The 18,787-nt window shown below is 40.3% G+C and overlaps 1 protein-coding gene across 6 annotated transcripts in view; it reads left to right on the forward strand.

Moving 5' to 3' along the window:
* SMG7 (SMG7 nonsense mediated mRNA decay factor) overlaps positions 1 to 18,787 on the forward strand; it is a 101,302-nt gene that overhangs the window by 35,038 nt on the left and 47,477 nt on the right. For 5 of the 6 annotated variants that reach the window (XM_045297854.1, XM_045297853.1, XM_045297856.1 and 2 more), the window contains exon 2: positions 10,473 to 10,611. The exons of the other annotated variant lie outside the window; for it this stretch is intronic. In XM_045297854.1, coding sequence (XP_045153789.1) covers positions 10,508 to 10,611 — 104 coding nt within the window. In that variant the 5' untranslated portion in view covers positions 10,473 to 10,507. The remainder of the gene's footprint in view (positions 1 to 10,472; positions 10,612 to 18,787) is intronic. 6 annotated transcript variants of the gene reach the window in all.

Here is an 18,787-nt window from a genome sequence, read left to right on the forward strand (position 1 = left end):
TGGGTGGGTTAGCGCCCTGTGCCCCCGCTACCCATTTCTTCCTTATTTTCATCATTTTTTTTTTTGTTTCCTTTCCCCACCGATACTTCATTTTTAACCTTTACTTTCAGATCTCTCAGACAACTCTTGCCAAATGATGATTTCAAAATTCTCCAGTACGATAAAAAATCAAAAAGTACATTTTTGTCAGATTGACTCATTTTCTTCCCTTCTCCCCTGTCACCCTGTAGAGAATTTAAAATTAAGTCGTAGAAGAAGAAGGGAAAAACTCAGCCCACTGCCGTTGTGTCAATTCTGACTCATAGTGACCTTTTGAGATAGAGCAGACCTGTCTCCCTGGTCGCCAGAGGCTGTGGTTCTGTACAGGAGCACAAAGCCGCCCGTGCCACTAGGGCACCGTAATATTATTATATACAAATTGTTCATTGGAAATTAGTTAATTTAAATTGTGACAGTAATTTTTTGTTGTTATGGTTAATTTGCCACATAGAATCAGTTGTTTGTTGCCTCAATTATTTCACCCAGGACATTGATCCTCATTCTTTGTTTTTATTTGTTTTGCTTTTTTCTGGGCATTGGACTGTTAGGGTTGAATGCAGATATATATAATTAGAGAGTTGGTGTTAAAAAATAATGCTTTATCTTCCAGTGCCCATTTCACCTGCTTTATATTTCTTGAAAACAAAAAAGGTGGTTTAATTTTAACAGAGCTAAAATCAAAGAGCAAATTTAACATGAACATTTATATGTAGGGATTAGAAAATAGTACAAAGAAAGTGGGAATTTGTTTCATGCCTGTTAAAAGCTACCACCTTTATGGTAACATTGGCCCTGATGGAGAGATAGAAAATGAGACAGATAGACTTTGTAGTAGCTGGACCAGAGAGTAAGGATCAGCACAAAGCTGGTTCCCATGAGGCAGAATTAATAATGTCCCACTTTTCCAAACTTCTGTACCATTCCATCATCTCTAACACTTTCTACTCCCTCTCACTCAGTCCTTTCCTTCCTGTCCCTGGATTCAGAAATTAGTGCAGTATCTCACAACTCATGACCATATATTTAAATTAAGTGGTTTGGTAGGAAAGTGACAATTGTAGAAAGAACAATTGTGGATGGCACCGAACCTGGTGGTGTCATGTTCTGTTATATATAAGGTCACTAGGATGGCACCAACTAGATGGTACCCAACAGAATCGGGATTAACTTGGAAATAACTCCGAATGTAGTCCCTCAATCAGGACAGTTTCTTATGCTCTACCCTACCACTGGGTCCCACCAGGAGCATTCTTGAACTAGTGCAGCGGTTCTCAACTTGTGGGTTGCGACTCCTTTGGGGACCTAACAACCCTTTCACAGGCCTGGCCCAATTCATTAACAGTAGCAAAATTATAGTTATGAAGTAGCAACGAAAATAATTTTATGGTTGGGGGGGTCACCACAACACGAGGAACTGTAGGAAAGGGTCTCGTCATTAGGAAGGTTGAGAACCACTGGGCTAGTGCTACCACTCTTAACGTAATGGATTGGCAAGCTCTGTCACAGCTGCCTTGCTCATGTCTCATGCTGCTATTCCTTGCTGTCTGTCTTCTGTGTTCTCACCCCTCCCCTCTCCTCTTCTTTCCTAAGGCCTTCATCTCCCCATAAGGCTGTCATACATCTTACTTACATCATTAGCAGGCTCTTCATTCCCCTCAGTGGGCAGAGTCACTCTCAACCCTGTCATTTGATGAGAGTTATAAAGACCATGACTGGAAGGGCCAAATTAGGCAATTCACTGCAGTATAGGCCACACCCTGGTTCTTTCAACCATTGGCTCTTTTATACTTGGAGGATTAATTGCCCCTACTCATTCATTTTACCAGTTCAAAACAATCATTAACAATTAGTCATTCAGTAGGGCTAAGAGTCCTAAGGTGTGAGGTTCGTTAGATACCAGCCAGTCTGGCCTGAAAGATGTTCATCTGATCTGGTCAGGTTCTCCAAATGTTTGTCTTGTCTTTTGTCCTGATAAAACTTAACCTGAGAATTTTTTTCCCCTTGCACTGAGCCTCACAAGGTATCATCATCATAGCACATTTTCTAAGGGATTGTAGGTTTGGCCACTACTCCAGTCCAGCAAGTCCCCTCATCCCCCCACTCTCACAGGTACAGCTAATTCAGGTGCATGTTTTACAGTCACAACTAACCCTGCTAGTTCACAGCTGAATTAACCAGTCATACTACCATCTTTTGCCACCTTTCCCCCCACAGACCCAGAAGGAATAGAAACTGTTTCTTAGCAATTCTCCCTGATTCCCCTCATTTTGAGACTAAGCATACCTGTTACAGCCTGTAAGCCAGCCACTTCATGCTTTTCCCTTGTTTTAGGTAGCCAGTGTTTACATTGCATCAAACCAGTGCTGTGAGTAAACGAGCCTGTGCCTTCATCTGGGGTTTTTTGTTCTGGTTGGAACTTTGAGCATTGACATCCAAAGCAAAGTGTAGTCCATAACAGACCATTAAATTGCAGCAGTCCACAGCAAAAGATGGTGCCAAACATCTTTTGTTTTATTCAGTTGGGTTTTGATCAGCTGATCCCCAGTCACTGGACTGGGACAGTGGTACTAGCCTTAGGCTCCGGAGTCCACACGACTTCCTGTGTTTCATATCAGCCAGCTCTTTTCCCTGTGTGGATAGGTCCACAGGTGCCTATAGCATGTGTTCAAACTTAGTCCTCCTCTTCATCTAGTGCCCTTTGGTAGTTACCTCAAGCCAGTATACTAGGCTGTCTGCACTTCCCTTCCCTAACCTTCAGTCCAGGAAGGGGTTCTTCTGCTGGGCACTGACTTTTCTGCCCCAATGCACCTAAAGGCACAAAAAGCTTGCTTGAAATTTAAAAAAGCAAAACGGTCCTGTGTCCTGTCTCTTCTCCCCACCCCCCCACCCCCACCCCCCAGGTTCTTTCTTCAAATGCAAATCTCCTCTCAGCAGGTCAAGTAGGTCTGCATGTCTTTTCAAATGCAGATTTCTGGTGGGGTTCAGATTTTTTTTTTTTAACCTAAGCCTCCAATATTTTATACACTGAACTACTGGCTGGAAACAAAAAGCCTGTGTTTTGTTTTGTTTTTTCATGTAAAATCTAGTTCTTATAGCATATTTAATGAAATATTGGCTAAAGGTGGCATTTATACACCTTTGGTTACTTATAATACCAAATATTTATTCATGTAAGTGTTTTCCACTAGGTAAGAGGAACATTAAATGTTCATGTGTACTTCAGACACATAACCCTTTAAAAAACCATTTCAGTCTCATGTTCACACGTTAACTGTCTTTCCATTCATATTCATATGGTCTTGGGCCTCTGGCTGGATGGAATCAATAGACCTTGGCCCTTATCAATCATCTTGTTAGATTTCTTGGATGGGAAATACCTTGGTCCTTGGCTTCCTAGGAGAAAGAATTCACACTGTTTGTGATCAAGTGGGTTTTTATAAAGGATAAAAGAAGTTGGAGGCGTTACAGTAACTGAACACAAGCACTGTGTTTATGGCACTGGACACCCACGGGACGACCTGAGGCCAGAGAGAGACTGCAGGTGACCTAGGAGGAGCAGCTGGAAAAAAAGAGAAGGTCGTGTCTGTTGGGAGGCATGGTTAATGGTGCTGGTTGACCCCATTGGCTGAATTAAGCCCACTTGGCCTAGTTTGGGGCCCACCTACCCTGTATCCCCAAAAATATGACCGTGTCATTTTAATTTTTGCTCCCAAAGATGCGCTAGGTCTTATTTTCAGGGGATATCTTATTTTTCCATGAAGAAGAATACGGTACATTTATTATTGAACAACAAAAGTAATTTATTACCTGTATACAATATGGTAGTAGTTGTCATCACAAACCAGCATAACCAGACAAACTGAATCCTGCAGTATCAAGAACTTCTTGTTACTACCATTATTTCCATGTACAACAATCTACGGTACATTTACTCGTAATCTATGGTACGTTTACTTGCACTTCCTGTCTGCTCCGGCTGCACTGTGGGCAACAGTGAGCTGCGCTGCGGCTCCCGCCTCTAAGTCCAGAGTCCAGAATTATGGTAGCTTCGGGGTGGGGTGGGGTGGGGTGGGTATTTTCAGGGGATGTCTTACTTTCAGGGAAACATGGTAGGTATACTGCCTTCCTGGCTCCAGGGCCTGAATTTGCATGTGCTCTTTAGCCTTTATTGGCTTCCAACTTCCTGTAGGAGGCCCCCTACGCATGGAGAGTAACAACCCCTATCTGCTACCTAAGAATGGTAGTTATTCAGATTGGCTTTTGCTCTAGACCACTCCAGATGTGGCCTTTCCCCATCAGTTGCAGCATAACATGCAAATGTTTTCCTTCTCTGGTCTCTTTAACTGTTCATTTACAGCGTTCCATACTTCAAATGGTCTGGAACTATTGGAACAGATTCCATTTCTGACACTAATGTTTAATGATTAATGCCTTTTTATAAAGGAGCCCTGAGAGTGGTTACAAATTGGGCTTCTAACCTCAAGGTCAGCAGTTCAAAACCACTCACCATCTCTGAGAGAGAAAGGTGAAGTGAAGCTTTTTATACCCTTAAAGAAGCACAGTCTCAGAAGCCCACAGGGGCAGTTCCACCCTGCCCTATAGGGTGACCATGAGTCAGAATTGATTATGGCAATGAAGTTGGAAAGCTAGTTCGTTTGAAGCAGAAGCTAAACGTGTTATAAGTGTCCTTAATCGGCACTTGGGTTTTACCTGCCAGGCCTTGCTGAAACCTTTTTCCCTCTGGGCCCTGCGGTGGGGCCTTATTATCACTAGGTCCTGCCAGGAGTCTTCTTGGGCAAGTGTTACAAGTCTTAGCTTTTTGGAGCAGCAAACCTCACCATTGCTGCCTCCTACTGGCCTGTTGGTTGCTGCTCTCTTGTACTACAGTCATTCAGTATTTCCCTTTTAATATAAAGTGAGGTATGGCAAAATGGACCACATCCCTTGTTAGGGTTCCATAAACCTTATTTGCATGCCTCAACCCCACAGGGTGCTAAATTAGCAAGCTATCCACTCCCCTTGGTGGACCACTAATCCCTTATTTGCATAACCCCACCTTCTTGTATAACTAGACAGGAGCACATTAAATAATATTTCAAGGACTATTATAAGAAGTTTAGAAAAATGAGGACCTAATGCCAGGGGCTTAAGTGGAGAGGAAATGTTTTGAGAATGATGAGGGCAATGAATGTACAAATGTGCTTTACACTATTGATGTATGTATGGATTGTGATAAGAGTTGTACGAGTCCCTAATAAAACAATTAAAAAAAAAAGTTTGAAAGAATTTAAGTGTGATGATTACCTAAGATCAGGAGAAGGAAGATCAAGGTTCTCACTATAGGCTTATTTAAACCACTATACCTTTCTAAATTTTGTAACAATGAGACATCAGTTTAGGGGGATTCATATTTTCTACTTTTATGGAAGTCTTGTGTTAAAGAACAGTGCTAATTGACGCACATTCAGAAAAGAGAATGTGACCAGTGAGAGGTATTTATAGAGTAAAGGCTAAGGGTTTATTTTTAGGAGCCAGGGTTACAAATGAATCCATAAGCTTAGGTGATTTCCATCTCCCCACAAACAAACAAACAAACAAACAAACAGGAATTATCTCTGAGTCTCCTCTTAACTCCTCTCCACCCCTTTTGGCCTCTGGATTTTAAAGACTTTCTTTTTGGGGTGGTTGGGGAGGGTGGCGGGAGAAGGGGTTGTGCATCTATTGTATTCATAGTGATCCTGTTTTAAAGTGAGATTATATAACAGACACCTACCAAATATTGCTAGATTTTAAAAACAACTAGATGAATATTGGTTTGGCTTTTGAAAGGAGGAAATTTGACTGGCAAGAAAATCCTTCCCCACCCCCATAAGAAATCTTAAAACTTTAGGAGGCTTGGGAGAGATGGGAGTGTGTAGATGAACCTTTTAGTGCAGAAGATAGATATCGTCTGCCTTGATTTCAATTCCATAAAATTACTTAGTATTGCACAGAACAAATTTAATATGCTTTGCTCTTTCTAGGTCTGTGTCTTGTTTATTGTATATCAAAAAGATCTTATCATTTTCTCAAGTTATATACAGAACCACATGTAGAGAAAGGGTAGGTATAGTAATTAAGAGCATGCCCTCCAGGTTTCTTTGTCTCCTGTCTGACCTTGAGCAAATTATTAATCTCTCTACCTCAGTCTTCCCTTCTTTTTGAGGATAATAGTGCATGCCTCAAGACTGATGAGTATTAAATGAGGTAATATTTGCAAAACACGTAAAAGATTGTCTGACAAACAGAAGGCACTATGTGTTTCGAATGGTTGCACTTGACTACTAACTGAGAGGTTGTTGATTCAGATCCACGTAGCGGTGCCTCAGAAGATAGGCCTTGCTAGGAGTTGTAGAGAGGGAATCACCAGCTAAAGGGTGTCGAGCGAGCGGGGACACTAAGGCCTGAAGACCCGATGAGCTGTGGGATGACATCAAGAACTGAGAGCCAGCTCACAAATTGACCAGGGCCACGAGGGCCACAGTTGCAATTGAAAAAATAGAGTAGATATAAAAGACAAGGGACAAAGTTGGGGTGTAGGGGGCTCAAAGGAGAAGGGACTCCAAGACCCAGATCTTTATTAAAGGCAAGTTTATATACAGTTCTTGTCACATACCCTGCATTCCGTGACAAGTTCTCACACAAAGGGTTGTTAACAATTTCTTTGAAGGCAAACAAAGAAGCAGTAATATTTTAGCCAATTTGTCGAGGGTCTAGAGGGGAAAATAAAGCCAGGAACAGGGAGTATACCTGCACACCTGCAGACTGCTGTGTTTCAGCTGTTTCCCAGGGAACAGGAGAGAAAGTGTCTACCTTATCTTAGGCGAAGGTCAGCTCCTTCCCATAAACCTTGCTAAACCATGGAATGTGGTGGTCCTGTACTGCTTGAAGAAGGAAATGAAGTTCAGACTGCCCCGTTAATGCACTGTTGTTACTCAGAAGCCTGGGAATTCCTTTCCCAGAGTTCATCTTAAGACAGTCCGCTCCCACAAAGAACATCAGACATGAGGAAAGTGAAAGGTCATTGAAAAAGGCAGAAAAGATCCAAGTGGATGTCAGAAGAGTCTGAAGCTTACTCTTAATGGTTGAGTAGCTGAGGCAAATGGAAGAAATGATGAAGTCAAAGAACTGAACAGAAAATTTTAAGGGGCAGCTAGAGAAGACAAAGTATTACAATGTAATGCAAAACCCTAGAAAACCAAAAAGGAAGTACATGCTCAGCATATCAAATGGAAAGAACTCAAGAAAAAGAAAATTCTAGCTCAGATTGCAATATTGAAAAATTCTCTGGGCAAAATATTGAATGATGCAAGAAGCATCAAAAGAATATAGTCACTGTACCAAAAAGAACTAGTGGACATGGTACCAAAGGAAGAAGCCCAAGCTGTACTCGAAAGCATTAGCCAAAAATAAGGCTCTAGGAATTGATAGACTACTGAAATCCTGGAAACACTCGCTAGCCTGTGCCAGGACATTTGGAAGACAACCACTTGGCCACCTGATTGGAAGAGATCCATATTTGTACAGTCTCAGAAATTACAGAACAATATCATTGATATCCCATGCAAGTAAAATTTTGCTGAAGACCATCCAACAACAGTTGCAGTAGGGAGCTGCCAGAGGTTTAGGCCAGATTGAGAAGAGGTCATGGAACAAGGGATATCATTGCTGATATCAGGTGGGCCTAGGCTGAAAGCAAAGACTATCAGAAAGATGTTTATTTGTGTTTTATTATTGACTATGCCAAGGCATTTGATTGTGTAGACCATAGCAAACTGGATACTCTTGAGAAAAATGGAATTCAGAATAGTAATTGTGTTCATGCAGAGCTTGTATAGGGACCAAGAGGCAGTTGTACAAACATAACAAGGGAAATTTTACACAGGAAGGTGCGTGTTTTGGAGGACCAGCCTCCATAGCTGCATGGGTCCAAGGAGTGGTTGTATAATTGAAGGGTAAGTTATAGAAACATCAGACAAGGCATGCAAGGGCTCATCTCTTCCATGGAGACCAGAACCAGAGAGTGGTGAGGGAATGAATTATCTTAATAGGCTTATATAAACTTAGGTTAGCAAGCCAGGTCATACACATACTTAATAGGAAGGGGTTGTATTAGAGACGTACAAGTAACAGGAAGGGGACATGCATATGACAGGAAGTTACTAACAAGATGGGTGGGTTCTAGAGTTAAGATGGCTGCTTAACCTTGGTCATCTCTGAGCTGACTTGACCTTAGGTGTCCCTGACTTCTTCTCCAAGGGAGCATTGTTTGATCCTTATCAATAGGGAATGGGCTGTACTTAGGGTGGACTGGACTGATCTAGATGGCAGAGAACCTTGAGGCAGATAGCCTTCAAGCAGTTAAACTTCAGGCATGTAGAAGCAACCACATGCTTGCAAACAGCATCTTAAAATTGGCATTATTACGGGGAGTTCATTGTGGGGAATAGCTTTTAGTTAGCAGAATGTGACTGGGATGCATCTCCAAGGCCTTCCTCTACCCTAATCTGCTCCCAGATTCCTTAAATACAAGGGTAGAGAACTTGTCCGCTTACAGTTTCTTCCTAGTTCTCAGATTCCCACTTTGCGCATACACTCTCCCAGATCTTAGTTTCCCACAGTGTGTCTAGTTTATATGCTCTCACCATACTTGTTCAATCTGCAGAGCAAGTAATCAGAGAAGCTGGATATATGAAGAACAATGTATTATGACTGAAGGAAGGCTTATTAACCTGTGATATGCAGCTGATACATCCTTGCTTGCTGAAAGTGAGGGGTACTTACTTGAAGCACTTGCTGACGAAGATCAAGGATTGCAACCTTCAGTATGGATTACAACTCTAATGTAAGGAAGACCAAAATCCTCCCAACTGGACCAATAAATAGCATCATGATAAATGGAGTAAAGATTGAAGTTGTCAAGGATTTCATCTTCAGTCACATCCACAGTCAATGGCTTATGGAAGCAGCAGTCAAGAGATCAAAAGACATGCTGCACAGGGCACATCTGCTGCACAAGACCACTTTAGAGTATTGAAAAGCAAGGATGTTACTTAGAGGACCAAAGTGCATCTGACCCAAGCCATGATATTTTCAGTTGCTTCATAATGCATATGAAAGTTAACCTTAAATAAGGAACTCCAGTGAAGAATTAATGTGTTTGAATTGTGGTACTGGAAAAGAGTATTGAAAGTACTGTAGACTGCCAAAAAGTGAAACATCTGTCTCGGGAAAACTGTGGCCAGTGTGCTCCTTAGAGGCTAGGATGGCAAGACTTCCTCTCAGGTACTTTGGACATGTTGTCAGGAGAGACCAGTCCCCAGAGAAGGACATCATGTTTGGTAAAGTAGAGGGGCGGTGAAACAGAGGAAGGCCCTCAGGGAGATGGATTGACCCAGTGGCTGCAATGATGGGCTCAAGGGTGGTGCAGGACCAGGCAGTGTTTCTTTGTTCAGTTGTGCACAGGTTGACCAATGCTCAGAACTGACTTAATGGCACCTAGCAGCAACAACTACTGTATTCATAATTTTATGAGATTATGCATGTAAAACCTTTAGCACTGGATTTGGTGCATAACTAAGTCAGCAATTACCAGTAGACAATAATAATTACCTTGGTCACTTCTTTGAATTAGGTTGGTATCCCCAACTTACCATGGTCTGTTTGGTCATCAGTTTGACTGACATCCCACGTAACATAGGCAGTATGACTCCTGAACCCATGCTTTTTATCTGCTACTTTATACTGCTGGCTGCTTCCTTCCTATTTGGTCTTCCTTTACCCCTACCCCCAAGGAAAAAAACCCACTGCCGTTGAGTCCATACCTGTTCATTGCGGCACTAAGTCTTTACAGAAGCAGCAAGCCTCATCCTTTGTTCCAGGGAGCAGCTCATACATAGGTTTGAAACACCTATGCACCAGTAATCCAACATTGCCATCAGGCCTCTATTATCTATGGCAGGGACCGTGTCTGTTTGTTCATTGTTGTGTACCCTACATATAATACTGTGTATAGCATGTAGAAATGTCCAAATAATTGTTCAGTAAGTGATTAAAGATGTAAAAATATGCCATTTTCAGTTCGTTTTATGATTTGAACGTTTTTTTCCCTTTGTTAAGCAGTCCAGTTTGAACAAACCATCTGCTACAGTGTTATAGGACATTCTCACCGTGGAACTACAATAACTCTATTGGGTAGTGGAAAGAGATTAGCAGAACATACTGGTCTGAAAGTGGAATGTTTGAAATTAAAAAAAAAATATATATGGTATATTCTAAGGAAAAAAGTCTGATATTTTGTCTTTTGCATTATTTCAAATAAAGATAAATTATTTTCTTCAAGGGAGTTCCCATGTTATTGTGAGTTAACCCATATTTTCTTCCTCTCCTCTTAGAATGTCTTAAACCATTCTACCTTGTGAGGAATTGGATGTTCTTGCAGATAGTCATTGTGGGAGAAAACATTTCATTTAAGTCCCAGATGAGGACCGGAAACTTGAAATCAGAGGAGCATCTGAAATCAAGTAATATTAGGTAGGATAAAAATTACGAAAGATTTCTACATGATATTCTTTCTATGAGAGCTGTGTGGTGTGTTAATATTTTGTGAGTAGCTAGGTTTTCTGAGCTTTTGATGTTAGCCAAGGTGGGGGCATGGGGCGAGCACTAAAGATCGTGTTTTACGTTTGTGGCTTCATGAGAGCTGGCGTGTGTTTACTTCGTCGTGAGCACTTAAACCTTCTGATACAAGGATGTTTTTTAAAAACATTTACTGAAGTAAGTTTTAAAGCTTTTTATGTTTATGCTTGAAGTCTCTGAGTATTTATAAGCATAGGATCATATGATCACTCCTGTAGATTACTTTCAGGAATGGAAATCCTGTGATTTTGATTACCTATGTAGCAGGTCACTTTAGCATTCAGAGAACATCAGCTCTGGGTTCTGTACATTAGCTAGCATGAATACCGTCAAGCCTAAATGCCTGTAGTATTAAGTATGAAGGGAGTTTCAAAAAGTGTGCGGAAAAAATCCATTTCTTAATAATTCCATTTTTCTACAAACTTTTTGCAGCCCCTGTATGTATCACAGTTTACCAGAAAAGCTCTCTTAAACATACTGAGTTAGTCAATTTTGTCACTGTGGCTTGCATTGAATATGACAATATGTGAGGATGCTTGATTTCAGAGGACTTTTATATTTAATGAGCAGTAATGGTTGCCCCTACAAGTTGATAGCATGGCAGTGACAGCAACAGCCAGGCCATTCCAAAAGCTGTGCTTCCCTGGGTGGTGCACCTGGACCCTGGCTCTGGAGCCAGACGGCAGCAGGGAACCCAAGCTCTACCCCTGTGACTTGTGTGTCCTTGAGCTAGTTATTTATTTAACTACCCCCTGCCTCACTTTCATCAACACAATGGCTAAACTTTTCACCACTTACCTGACAGAAGGGTTGTGAGGATTAAGGATTTAATAATATATGAAAGCACATAGACAAGACCTGGCCAATGATAAGCCATCAAAACTATTATTACTAGACATTTAGTTAATTTCACACAAATCGCTTTCGTGTAGCATTTTAATTTGTGTTTTTTTAAGTTTTATTGGCACATTTTTATAATCTATACTCAATGTATTATCAAGCCTATAATTTTTAATACATGTTAAATTGTACAGTAATAATTTTTGGACAGTAACAGAAAGAAATAACATTCTAACTCAATTCTTTCTCAATTTGTATACATTTACTTTTGGTTTTGTTTTCTATGCAGAGTAAGATCATAGGCATCTTGTTTTTCATTTCTTTTTTTTTTTAATCATTTTATTAGGGGCTCTTACAACTCTTATCACAATCCATACACACATCAATTGTGTAAAGCGCATTTGTACATTCATTGCCTTCATCAGTCTCAAAACATTTTCTCTCCACTTAACCCCCCCCCCCTCCCCCCGGCATTAAGTCCTCATTTTTCCCCTCCCTCCCGACATAGGCATCTTAACATCCTAATAGTTTATCCTTCTTGGTCAACCAATGTCATATTTGTCATTACGTGGGGATAGAGGACCTAGGATATTGACCTCAGCCTTGGAAAATGTTTTCTTCTTCCATTAACACCCAGTGTGATGCTTCCAGGGCATCCTTGAAAGCAGTAGGGAGGCAGGAGATGCCCGGCTCAAGAACCTGATGAGCAAAATCGCGCGCAGTGGTCATTGAGGGCGTCACGCTATGGTCAGCTCACTCCTCAGGCCTCCCTGAGGTGTTTTGTGTCTGTGTCTGTGGCTTCTGTTTGTTGTCCTATTTGCCATAGCAATGCTGAAGGGTAGTTTGTTGTCCCTGTTTTACAGAGGAGGGGCCTGGGCCTTCTTAGAAAGAAGAAACCAGCAAAGTAGCACGGCTGTTGTCGAGCACATATACCAGAAGGACCACACATGCGTGGCTTCCTCGGTTTCTGGAGCGAGAAGCCTGGGAGCCGGCTCTAGAAGGAGGCGCTCTCTGTCTCTTTTAACACTAGGCTTATAGACCTCTACGGACACAGGAATTAAACCGCGTAGTTTCTTTGAAAAACAACTTATTGTATCTAAACACAATCAAATTATACACTAGTAGCTTATAAATGAAACCCAATGATACTATATATATTTACGTAAAACTTACAGAACCTAGCATTCTACAACATTTGAGATACTGGGTTCAGGGTATTGTAAAGGTCGCTCGGGTCGGTCAGTATGACGTCACTGCTGCATCGTTTATATTTTATGTTTGCTTTCTAAGAACTTTTTGGCTTTATATTTATTACTGAAGTAATGTTTCCATGAATGAAATTGATTTACTGGAATTCATACTCACTTTACGTTCGCATCAAATCGATGTGTATCTGTAGAGATAGGTTTAATGGTATATACCACATGGAGAATTTCAAGATTAGAGGCTTCGAAGAAAATTAATTTGGATGTGTATTTCGCTTGTTCAGTCAGATAAATGGTAGGAGTTACATATAAATGGTTTCTGTAACTTTTGTTGAGGAAATGGAAATGCATGAAAATGACACGTCCCATAAACCTAGTGTTAATTTGCACTTTCTAGTTATATTTCCTTTTTGAATGATCAACTTGGTCTTTTGTCCATTTGACTCTTAGGGTAACAATGTGCTTTCATATTAATACTTTATAATCACTAGTCTACATAATGCTCATTACTTTTTCAAAATTCCTTTCTTTGCCTTGTAATAAGATGCCCTTTCGTATATATTTTGTAATTATTCCAAAGGTGGACCAGTCTCAGCTTGTGCCTCCCTTTTATTTTTAGACATTGATTTGATTTCCTACTTTATCTTTGAAATTGAGAAAATGGGGTTTTGAATTCTTTAGACATCTCTCTGCTCCTTCCTTGTCCCAGGTTCATTTATATACTGCCATGTCCATCCTGCCTCTTCATGCCCCAGTCTGCCTTTTCCCTTACTACCCACATTTGCATTTTGTCCATTGCGTCCAAAACCTCTCTCTCAGGGATTTTTCTCACTTTTATTTATCTTTAAACTATTCCTTTCTCTTGGCTTCTCTGCTTCATTTTGCACACATTCACATGTCTCCCATTGTAAAATACGTCCCTCTCCTCGTGTCCTTCCAAAAATTTATATCCATGCTTTATAAAAGTCCCTTTAAAAAAAATCATTTTATTGGGGGCTCGTACAATTCTTATCACAATCCATACATACATCCATTGTGTCAAGCACATATGTACATTTGTTGCCCTCATTATTCTCAAAACATTTGCCTTCTTTAGCCCTGAATATCGGCTGCTCATTTCCCCCCTCCCTCCCCACTTCCCCCTCCCTCATGAACCCTTCATAATTCATAAATTATTCTTGTTTTATCATAAGTTATATTGTCCGATGTCTTCCCCCGCCCTCTTCTCTGCTGTCCATCCCCCAGGGAGGAAGCTATACATAGATTCTTGTAATCGGTTTCCCCTTTCTACCCCACATTCCCTCCATCCTCCAGGCATCACCCCTCTCACCACTGGTCCCGAAGGAGTCATCTGTCCTGAATTCCCTGTGTTTCCAGTTGCTATCTGTACCAGTGTACATCCTCTGGTCTAGCCAGATTTGTAACGTAGAATTGGGATCATGATAGTGGGCTGGGGGAAGCATTTAAGAACTGGAGGAAAGTTATGTTTTCATCGTTGCTACCCTGCACCCTGGTTGGCTCATCTCCTCCCCACAACCCTTCAGTAAGGGGGTGTTCAGTTGCCCACCGATGGGCTTTGAGTCTCCACTCCGCACTCACCCACCTTTACAATGATATGATTTTTTGTTCTTGGATGCCTGATACCTGATCCCTTCGACAGCTAGTGGTCACTCAGGCTGGTGTGCTTCTAAGAGGCCTTTTAAAGCTCTCTCCCTTTCACGTTTTCTTAACCCCTTGTAGCCAGACCTGGTTTCTACTCTTAACTAGACTGTCATTAACCCTTGTTTCACCAGACCCAAAAGGTGTGTTCCTGTCCTTATTAGAGTGCTTTGCCTCCATTGCCTTTGACATTATTGAGCCTACTTTTAATTTTTATTATTTTCTCACACCATTCTTATCTTGGCTTTCTACCTGCTTTGGTGCTTTTCTAGAGTGGGTTTCTCTTATCTGCCCTTTAAAAGAAACATTTTAAAATGAAGATAAAGAGTTAATTCCACCCATCTGGTTTTCTGGGCAATTACATTTACTTTGCCGGTTTGAACTACCTACAATGTGCTGATCATTCCTTGTGCTTGGACATCCCAAATGCCTGCTTAGACCCCCACCTTCTCACATACCCAGGAGTTGCACCACATAATTTCAGATTCCTTCCTATACTTTATCTTTCATTGTTTTAACAACTAGGCATTTTTTTAACCAGGGCATTTTCATCTCTGCCTTTGCACTTCCTTGTCACCAGTCTTGTGCCCTCTTAAAGCCCATCTTCCACGGATCCTGTTGGTGAAATTTTTGAAAATGAAAACTTCACATTGCCTTTCTCTTGCTTACAATTCAGCAGGGTTTCTATCACTTCAAAAGATAAAAATCTCAGCTCCTGACATGTCATGCCTGACCTCAAAGCCTGTCCTCAACTTTGACACTGTAGCTTCATCTCTTGTAGCTTTCTTCCTTGTGTATGTTGAAATATATTTGAGGGGACTTCCAAAAGGTTCACACAAAAATGGGATGAAAGGATAACATCATAGTTGTCATTTTAGCCATCTTACCCTGTGTTTGAGGAACCCTGGTGGCATAGCGGGCTGCATGTTAAGTTGCCAACCCAAGGTCAGCAGTTCATAACCCACAGGGACAGCTCTATTCTGTAAGGTTGCTAGTCAGTTCTTGACTTGATGGCAATGAATGTAGAGTATAGTTATCTTGTATTTTGTGCTTGTCTACAGTATTCATTACCATTACTTTTACCTGCAGCTTTGCTTTTATTGTTATATATATATCTTCTGCCTTGAAGAATGACTTCTTTCTATTTATTTGAGATCCCCACAGCAGAATAGATCCTTTATAGAACAAGTTACACTTTTTTTTTTGCATTCAAACATATAGTTTATTTGTACAATTGGGTAGAATTGAGAGTTGAAAGCTAATATGTACGTTTTTTATTATTATTAAATACTTTTATTGGGGGTTCTTCCATCTCTTAGTACAATCCATACATTCATCCAGTGTGTCAAGCACATTTGCACATATGCTGCCATCATCATTCAAACACTCTTCCAACTTGGGACCCTGATATCAGCTCCCCATTCCAGAGATTTGAAATGTTTGAGATCCAGAGATTTGAAATGCATGACAAACTATAAAGTGCCATAGAGAAGGCAAGTTAATATATTTACTTCTCTTCCTGAGGAAAATTCTCTAATAGAAGCAGTGTCTTCCTCAGATGCACCTTTCTACATGAATTCAACAGTAGAACAATATGACTTTTTTTGTTAAGCATTATGAGACTCCCTGATATCTTATAGAGCTATAGGTGTGTGTGCGTGCGTGCGTGTGTGTGTGTGTGTGTGTGTGTGTGTGTGTGTGAGAGAGAGAGAGAGAGAGAACATGCCCTATGGTGTCTATTGGTTTTTAGCACAGATAATGTAATAATAATTCATACATATCAATCTAATCATGATCGTTTTGTATATGAATTTTAACTGATGACTGCAGGTAAATATCTTGCGTGTGTTAATTTCCATGGATGTGGAAGTATGTAAACACATTAACTTGAAGTAAAACCTATCATGACTTTCACTTAAATTTCAAAAAAAAAAAATCAGGGGTGCAGCTGTGTGTTTATAAGATGTTGGTTTGTTTTTCTGAATTCTGCTGATTGAGGGTAAGGGGTTAGAAATTTAGGTAGAAAGATTGCCCTTTTGTATCTGCCCCTGAAGTGCTAATATATTTTTAAACCACAGAATTATGAGGTTAAGAGTATATACTGCACTTGTTATATAAGTATCTGTAATCAAAGTATTTATTAGATAAACATAAATATTTGGTTTCTTTTCCCTCTGGTGGCATTACTTAACAAATTATCATAACCTTCAGTTAGCTAAGTTTTAATCTAAATGGTTATTAGAATATTTGCTTTAGAAAAGCTCATTAAGTCAGACATTCACCTAGGAATTTTGACGTGTTTTTTTTTTTTTTTTAAGTCTGGGTAGACTAGAGAAACAAATCCATGGAGACACATATGTGTATAAAAAAGAGGTTTATATACAAGAGCAATTGAACACGGAGAAAACATCCCAGCCCAGTCCAGATCAAGTCCATAAGTCCAATATTAGCCCATATGTCCAATACCAGTCTATAAACCCCTCTTCAGACTCACGAAACACAAGCAATGACGCCACATGCAGGACGATCACAGGCCAGTGGTAGAAAGTTTTTGGGTGCAGTGGCATGTAAGCATCTCAGTGCTGGCAGGTCTCCCTGTGGCTTCTCTGGCCTCAGAGTCTGTTTGCGTCCATGTGGCTTGTCTTCTGCAATGTCTCCCAGGGAGTAGCGGAGAGAGAGGTGTCTTCTGCCTCCAAAGAAGAAGGACCAGATTTCCCAGAATTCTCAGGAGAAGGCCATGCTCACACAGAAGTCTCATTGGCTGTCTCCAGATTGACAGCCTAGACTCCACCCCTACACTCTTAATCCTTAAATTGACACCAGATTAGGTGACTACCACAGGGGGTTAAAACATTTTTAATTGTTATAAAATGTTGTATTGAAACACCCTACTTTATTATTTTTAAACATTTCCATATCCCCCCCCCCCCCCATTATCTTGAATAAGAGAGGAACTGTGATATATAGGATATGATATGGGGCTGGACTCTGGAGGCAAACTGAATGAGTTTGACCTGTTTTTCCTTGAAAACCTATTTGGATTGAGAACTTAGATTTCTTCACCTATAAAGGAGGGACAATAATAGTACCTACCTAAACAAGCCAAACTCGCTGCTATCGAGTTTGTCCCAAATGGGGTAAGAGTGCATATTATGGATTAAATGACTACTTTAGGTAAAGTCTTTACAACAGTGTCACCACTAGGAAGTGGTAAATAAATATAGTGTTAACTATTACAGTACTTAGAACATTAGGATGCATAAACGATATTTATAACTCTTGATCATGTTGTCTCAAAATATTGTTTCGGACTGTTAGCCTTCAATGTGTGTGTCTATTACTACATATCTATATGTTACTTAGCAGGACAAAGATGAGGCTCTTTACTCCCCTAAAGAGTTACAGTCTCAAAACCAGGGACAGTTCTCCCTGTGGAATAGGCGCACTATGAGTAGGAATCGGCATGTAGCAGTGAGTGATTCAGTGAATATCTGTTTAAATAAGTAAAATGTGTGTCAGAAACACCAGTTTCTCCATATGAGGAGTTAACAGTATTTTTTTTTCCAAAGTAAATATCTGTTTTTATTGGTCAACTGGGTAGGAGATGGATGGCATATGGTAAGTGCTTTAGCTTGATAAAACTGTTTGTTTGCTGTCACAAATCTGTTCTTATAGCAAAAAAGTAACCATTACAAAATACAAAATAAATGGTCATTCTGTGTCCTAATAAAATTCTATTGGAGGTTCATATTGCCTTCAAGTATGAAATTTCCTTCTTAACAGTCTTTCTTATAAAAATATCATAGGTAGTATACTTTCTATTCTGACCAGATCTTTAACGTAGACTAATTGGTGTAGAGGTTAGTATTTAATTGATAGAACAAAAATAAATCTAGATGAGCCATGTTCTTTATTTTATAGAATTTTATTGTTCTTTTTAAATAATTATTTAAATAATGGACCTTGTGGTTTGCAGCCCAATGTGTAGCCACTACACCATTAGTGTTAAGGAGTATCAAAGGCTATCTTTCTGTAATCAAAGACAGAAGCTAAAATTCTTTGTCTCACAGTTAAAATCTCCAACTCTGAATATTCTCTAACTTTTATGTCAGAACCAAAATATTTTTAGTTTATATACTTAACCTTCTTAAGTAGAGTATATCAACTTCATTTATTCTCCCCACCCCCCACCTCCAACTTAAAATACGTTCTTGTCTGCATGCTCGGTGCTTTACTAGACACAGGCTGTGGTGGCGAGCATTTTCTTTTTTCAGTCATTGTGTTGGGGGCCTGGTACAGCTCTTACCACAATCCATACATCCATCCGTTGAGTCAGGCACATTTGTACATATGTTGCCATCATCATT

Source organism: Echinops telfairi, unplaced genomic scaffold, assembly GCF_000313985.2.
Source record: "Echinops telfairi isolate 266 unplaced genomic scaffold, ASM31398v2 ScPeMD7_7424;HRSCAF=8462, whole genome shotgun sequence".
NCBI classification, from domain to species: Eukaryota; Metazoa; Chordata; class Mammalia; order Afrosoricida; family Tenrecidae; genus Echinops; species Echinops telfairi.